The 6,862-nt window shown below is 35.1% G+C and overlaps 1 protein-coding gene across 1 annotated transcript; it reads right to left on the reverse strand.

The window, feature by feature from the left end:
- Positions 1 to 5,321: 5,321 nt before the first annotated feature.
- LOC138096079 (60S ribosome subunit biogenesis protein NIP7 homolog) lies at positions 5,322 to 6,192 on the reverse strand. The gene is made up of 2 exons (XM_068992181.1): positions 5,849 to 6,192; positions 5,322 to 5,481 (listed from the first exon to the last, which is right to left on the reverse strand). The coding sequence occupies exons 1-2, from the start codon at positions 6,190 to 6,192 to the stop codon at positions 5,322 to 5,324; spliced, it is 504 nt and encodes a 167-aa protein (XP_068848282.1).
- Between the last annotated feature and the right edge of the window lie 670 nt (positions 6,193 to 6,862).

Genomic DNA, 6,862 nt, shown 5'->3' on the forward strand with positions numbered 1-6,862 from the left:
GGAGCAGGGCATGGTGGACAAGGCCCACTTTAAAGCTGAAAGGCAAAAAAGTCTACATTCTTTAAGCCCTCCATTTTGAGTTCTCTTTTCTTTTCTTTTTTTTTTTAATTAATTTTTTTTATTTAATTTTAAAATCTTTAATTCTTACATGTGTTCCCAAACATGAACCCCCCTCCCACCTCCCTCCCCATAACATCTCTGTGGGTCATCCCCATGCACCAGCCCCAAGCACGCTGTATCCTGCGTCAGACATAGACTGGCGATTCAATTCTTACATGATAGTATACATGATAGAATGCCATTCTCCCAAATCATCCCACCCTCTCCCTCTCCCTCTGAGTCCAAAAGTCCATTATACACCGCTGTGTCTTTTTTCCTGTCTTGCATACAGGGTCGTCATTGCTATCTTTCTAAATTCCATATATATGTGTTAGTATACTGTATTGGTGTTTTTCTTTCTGGCTTACTTCACTCTGTATAATCGGCTCCAGTTTCATCCATCTCATCAGAACTGATTCAAATGAATTCTTTTTAATGGCTGAGTAATACTCCATTGTGTACATGTACCAAAGCTTTCTTATCCATTCATCTGCTGATGGACATCTAGGTTGTTTCCATGTCCTGGCTATTATAAACAGTGCTGCGATGAACATTGGGGTACATGTGTCTCTTTCAATTCTGGTTTCCTCGGTGTGTATGCCCAGCAGTGGGATTGCTGGGTCATAAGGTAGTTCTATTTGCAATTTTTTAAGGAATCTCCACACTGTTCTCCATAGTGGCTGTACTAGTTTGCATTCCCACCAACAGTGTAGGAGGGTTCCCTTTTCTCCACACCCTCTCCAGCATTTATTGCTTGCAGATTTTTGGATCGCAGCCATTCTGACTGGTGTGAAGTGGTACCTCATTGTGGTTTTGATTTGCATTTCTCTGATAATGAGTGATGTTGAGCATCTTTTCATGTGTTTGTTAGCCATCCGTATGTCTTCTTTGGAGAAATGTCTATTTAGTTCTTTAGCCCATTTTTTGATTGGGTCGTTTATTTTTCTGGAATTGAGCTGCATAAGTTGCTTGTATATTTTTGAGATTAGTTGTTTGTCAGTTGCTTCATTTGCTATTATTTTCTCCCATTCAGAAGGCTGTCTTTTCACCTTGCGTATATTTTCCTTTGTTGTGCAGAAGCTTTTGATTTTAATTAGATCCCATTTGTTTATTTTTGCTTTTATTTCCAGAATTCTGGGAGGTGGGTCATAGAGGATCCTGCTGTGATTTATGTCTGAGAGTGTTTTGCCTATGTTCTCCTCTAGGAGTTTTATAGTTTCTGGTCTTACATTTAGATCTTTAATCCATTTTGAGTTTATTTTTGTGTGCGGTGTTAGAAAGTGATCTAGTTTCATTCTTTTACAAGTGGTTGACCAGTTTTCCCAGCACCACTTGTTAAAGAGATTGTCTTTACTCCATTGTATATTCTTGCCTCCTTTGTCAAAGATAAGGTGTCCATATGTGTGTGGATTTATCTCTGGGCTTTCTATTTTGTTCCATTGATCTATATGTCTGTCTTTGTGCCAGTACCATACTGTCTTGATGACTGTGGCTTTGTAGTAGAGCTTGAAGTCAGGCAAGTTGATTCCTCCAGTTCCATTCTTCTTTCTCAAGATTGCTTTGGCAATTCGAGGTTTTTTGTATTTCCATACAAATCTTGAAATTATTTGTTCTAGTTCTGTGAAAAATATGGCTGGTAGCTTGATAGGGATTGCACTGAATTTGTAAATTGCTTTGGGTAGTATACTCATTTTCAGCTTTACCCATACTAAGACACTGGATTAAAGATTAGATGTGGAAAACAAAAATTATAAAACTTGCCGAAGAAAATAGAAAATATCTTTGTAACTTCAGGATATGGAGTGATTTCTTAAAGAAGGCATTAAAAAGCACTAACCATAAAGGAAAAGAAAAGCCCACATTAAAACTAAGAACTGTTCATCAAAAGATACTTTAAAAGGAGTGAAAAGACAAGTTACAGAAAGAAGATATTTTCAGCACATATCAAAGATCTAGAATTCAGAATATACGTAGAAATTCTATAAAATCAATGAGACAAAGTAACACCCTAGTTGAACTGCAACTTTAGGGAGAGACAATCCAAATGATCAATATGAAAAAAAAAGTTCCACCTTATTAATAATGACAAAAAAATTTTAACAAGACCATAGTCAGGTAATATTTTTAGTCATTGATTGGAAAATTCTTTAAATCAGAAAATACCAAGTGCTGATGAGGATGTAAATCAATAGAAACACTTGCCAGTGCAGGTTGTTAAAATCATTTGTGTGTAAGTTGGTAAAAAATCAAAAGTGTAAGTTGGAAAAATAATTTTAAGATCAATTTCACATTATCCTGTAAAAGAGTAAATTTGCAAACTCTCAGAGGATTTCCACTTCCAAGTATATACCATGTATATCTAGAACATGTAAAAAATGTACATGTATGTGGCAGGTACAAAAATGACTCATATAAACATTTCTAGTAGCATTATTTTTTAAATAAACTTTGCTGTGGATTAGAGTAAAATGCACAAATTTTAAGTGCAGTTCAATGTGTTTAAATGAATGTATATATTTGAGCTACCATTTCCACAATCAAAATACAGAACATTTACATAACCCTGGAAAATTCCTCTATATCCCTTGGTAGTCAATCCCTTCCTTCAGGCAACCACTGATCTGACTTCTATCAGCGTAGATTACCTTCATCTGTTCTAGAATTCATATAAATGAAATTATACAGCAAACATTCTTTTGTGTTGGCTTCTTTCCCTGAAATTACTGTGTTTGAGATTCATCTGTGTTTTTACATGTACCAGTAGTTCATTCATTTCTATTGCTAATTAATTTTCCATTGCATGAATTATCACACAATGATGGTCACTGGGTTATTTCACTTGGGGTTACTATAGATCAGTCTACTGTAAGTATTCTGTACAAGTCCTTTTGTGGACATATTTCCATTCTTCTTAAGAAAATATCTAGGTATATACTTATTTTAATTATATTTAAAAATTGTGAAATTGTTTTTCAAAGAGACTGTACCATTTTACACTTCCACAAGCAATATACAAGATTTCCAATTACTTTAGTTGGTGTCATCAATTTTTTTAATGTTATTCATTCTATTTGGTGTGAAGACAAGTATCTAAATGATTTTAATATGCATTTCCATGATGATTGGTGATATTGAGCATCTTCATCTGCTGATTAGACGTTAACATACATGTGCATGTGTGTATCTTCTTTTGTGAAGTATCTGTTCAAATCTTTTGTCCATTTTAAATTGGATTATTTGCCTTTGTACTGTTGTCAGAGTTCTTTATAAAGTCCATTTATCAAACTTATGTGCTATTTTGCAAATATTTTCTTCCAGTCTGTGAGCTGGTTTTTCATTTTCCTATGGAAAGCCAAAGATTTCATTTTTGTTGTTATTGTTTGAAGTTAAATGATAGCTAAGTGGGTAAAGAATCCACCTGCATTGCAGGAGACACAGGTTTGATTCCCTGGGTTGGGAAGATTCCTGGAAAGAGGAAATGGCAACCCACTCTGATATTCTTGCTTGGAAAATCCCATAAACAGAGGAGCCCGGCAGGCTACAGTCCACAAAGAGTTGGACATGACCGAGCAACTAAATACAACAAACACAAAAGAAATAAATTATCAACCAACAGACTCCTTTCTTACTTTATAAGTAAGGAAAATAATGTTCATGATATGTCACTTGCCAGGGCCTCTCATTAGAGTAAGTCTGGAAATGTAGGTTATCTAGTAACTCTGTATTTTAAAAGTTGTGAGGAACTTCCAAATTTTTTTCCAAAGTAGCTGCACTATTTTGCACTTCTGCAGCAATGTAAAAAGGTTCTAGTTTTTCCATATTCTCAACAACACTAATTACTGTCTATCTTTTTAACTTTAACTGTTGTAGTGTGTGAAATAGTTAAACTCCTATTTTATTGTGCAGTTGGGTTGTTTTTTTTTTTTTTTGGTAATTAAAAAATGTTTTATTTTAGAGACGCTACCTTTGGAATTTAAAATAAGCAGTATATTCACTAAAGAAACTGCCTTACAATACAGGTAGTTTAAAAAATTTGTAACGTTTTTCATTAAAATTTTTAAATTTTATTTATTTTTAATTGAAGGATAATTGTTTTACAATACTGTGTTGGCTTTTGCCATACATCAAAATGAAAAAATATTTTAATAATTCTAAAAATAATTTTGGAAGGCATGGGGAAGGATGGAGGAGCTGAATTATTATTTCAGTCTCTGATTAGTGGTTTTCATCGAGTTTAGTCAGGTAAGTAAAGATTTATTAGAATATATTTATGTATATGTATATACATATATCTGAATCACCCTACTGTACACCCCAAACCAACACACCATTGTAAATCAACCATACTTCAATTTAAAATTTTTTTAATTAAAAAACAAAACAAAAGATTTATAAGAGAAATTATGTTTTAGGAAATCAGGGTGATAAAAATAACATTCAGCATGAGATCATATCATTCAAGAAAGATTGATAAACTGCTTGTAAAAGTCAAGATATAATCAAATTATATTCATAAGATCCTACTCAGTAACAGAAATACTCAGTAGAATCATTACAGAAATAATTTTTACTATTTATTCAACACCTATCATTTGCCAGGCACTGTGCTAAGTGCTTTATAGTTATGATTTCTAATTCTAAGAACTATGCTTAGGAAGACAGTTTAACTATTTTTTTGAAGAAATTAAGCTTATTAAAGTTTAATGCCCCACCTAAGGCCATACATCTGGTAGATGTGAGAACTGCTGTTTGAATCCAAGTTTTTCTTCCACTCCACACAGCACCTACCATATAGAAAATCATCAGAATAAGCTGCTCTTATATTTTATCCAAATTTCATTTGTAAAATTCCAGACATGCCCTAGTATTCTGATATGCCAATATCTATCTTTCATTGTATTAATAAATAAGAAAATTCATTATGTTCTTATCAATTGGAAAATATTATCACAGATAACAATAATAAGCTCATCTTGTCCTCGGTTCCAACAATTTAGAACTTGTTACTCAATACAAGAAACCCTCTGATTCAAATATAAAGCACAGTATTCTATTCCACAATCACAAAGATCCAAAACTCCATTTCTGAGCCATTTCTGTATAAGAATCCAACTTGCATTTGTCCATGATCGAGTGAATATTAAATCAAGGAGTCCCTGAACAGGTCACAGTGTTGACAAAATTCAACAGGATGCTGGAGTCTACAGACTCAGGAATCAAAGTTAAGCCCTTCTACACAGCCCCAGGTCCTCGTGATGGTTTAAAGTCAACATCTCTTTGTGCCGAACATATTCCCCAATGTCTGCTTGATGAAATGCCACCGTAATCATGGTGTCTACTCTCCTGCAGTCTTGTGTAGACTTTGCTGCCACTTCAAAAGCCAAAGGGATGTCTGCCAAGGAGTTCCCCATGACTCCCTAGTACTGAGAAGTATTTCCAGTAATTTGACCGAGTCCAGATATCAGCTCATGGTTCTCAGACAGGAAGGCTTGCTCTGTTTCAGGAACACTTTATTCTTGGCATAGTGCTAAGTTGATCAGTCATGTCCAACTCTTTGTGACACTGTGGACTATGGACGGTAGCCTGCCAGGCTCCTTTGTCCATGGGGATTCTCCAGGCAAGCTACTGGAGTGGGTGGCCATGCCCTCCTCCAGGAGATCTTCCCCACCCCGGGACTGAACCCACATCTATGTCTCCTGCATTGGTAGGTGAGTTCTTCACCATTAGTGCCACATGGGAAGCCCCATTCTTGGCATAGGGTGCTAGGTAATCCAGAGCTGTAATGTCCAACTGAAACTTGTGGGTCTTAGGGAATTTTCCAAAGTACCTCCCAAGCAAAACAAGCTTGTCACCAGAGATACCCACGACCAACTTCAAGATCATCTCATTCACACAGTACACTGTGCGGTCATTGTGCAGCCTGAAACAGTAGGTGCTGTAGGATCTGTTGACCAGTAGCTGAAGGTTCTCTCTGATGAATTTTGCTGCCTTCTCAAACATTACATGGGTCTCCTCTTCAGTCAGAGGCCGAATTTTCCTACTGGGTTGGAACCCAGAATCTTCGGGCCTCAGTTGTTGAAATGGAAACTTCATTGTGGTTTTAATTTGTATGTTAAGCATCTTTTATGTGCTTTCTGATCATTTGCAAGTCTCTTTTGGAGGGCTGTCTATTGAGATACTTAGCTCATTTTAAAAATTAAGGTATTTGTGCTTTTATTGTTGAGTTGAATTTTTTTAATCATTCTGAATACAAGTCCCTAATCTGATACATGATTTGAAAATATTTTCTCTCTGATTCTATGTGTTATATTTTCTTTCTTTCTTTTTTTTTTTATGATTTCCTTTAAAGGACAGAAGTTTTTAATTTTGATGAAGTCTGATTTGCCCTTTTTCCTTTTATTGCTGTGTTTTTGGCGTCTCATTAAGAAACCAGCATCTAACCTAAATCCAAGAAGATATCAATCTAGGTTTTTTTTTCTTCCCAGCAAGGTTATAGTTTTAGCTCTTACGTTTAGGTCAATGATCAATTTTGAGTTAATTTTCATATATAGTGTGATACACAGGTCCAGTTTCATTCTTTTACGTATGAATATCCGAACGTCCCAGTACCATTCATTGGGAAAAAACATGTTTTCCCCACCAGATTTTTTTGGCACCCTTGTTGAAAATCAGTTAACTATAAATAAGAGTTAGTCATTTCTTCCCAAACTTCTGAAATTATATCTAATATCATTTCCTCTATCCTTAAGAATTTCTCTTACCA

Source organism: Capricornis sumatraensis, chromosome 2 (genome assembly GCF_032405125.1).
Source record: "Capricornis sumatraensis isolate serow.1 chromosome 2, serow.2, whole genome shotgun sequence".
In the NCBI taxonomy this organism is placed as follows: domain Eukaryota; kingdom Metazoa; phylum Chordata; class Mammalia; order Artiodactyla; family Bovidae; genus Capricornis; species Capricornis sumatraensis.

Excerpts from the sequence above, each read along its gene's own strand:
- LOC138096079 (XM_068992181.1), bottom strand. The coding sequence starts at position 6,192 with ATGAAGTTTCCATTTCAACAACTGAGGCCCGAAGATTCTGGGTTCCAA. Across the intron at positions 5,482-5,848 it reads TACCTAGCACCCTATGCCAA|GGCTTTTGAAGTGGCAGCAA; the intron begins GAATGGGGCTTC and ends AGACATCCCTTT.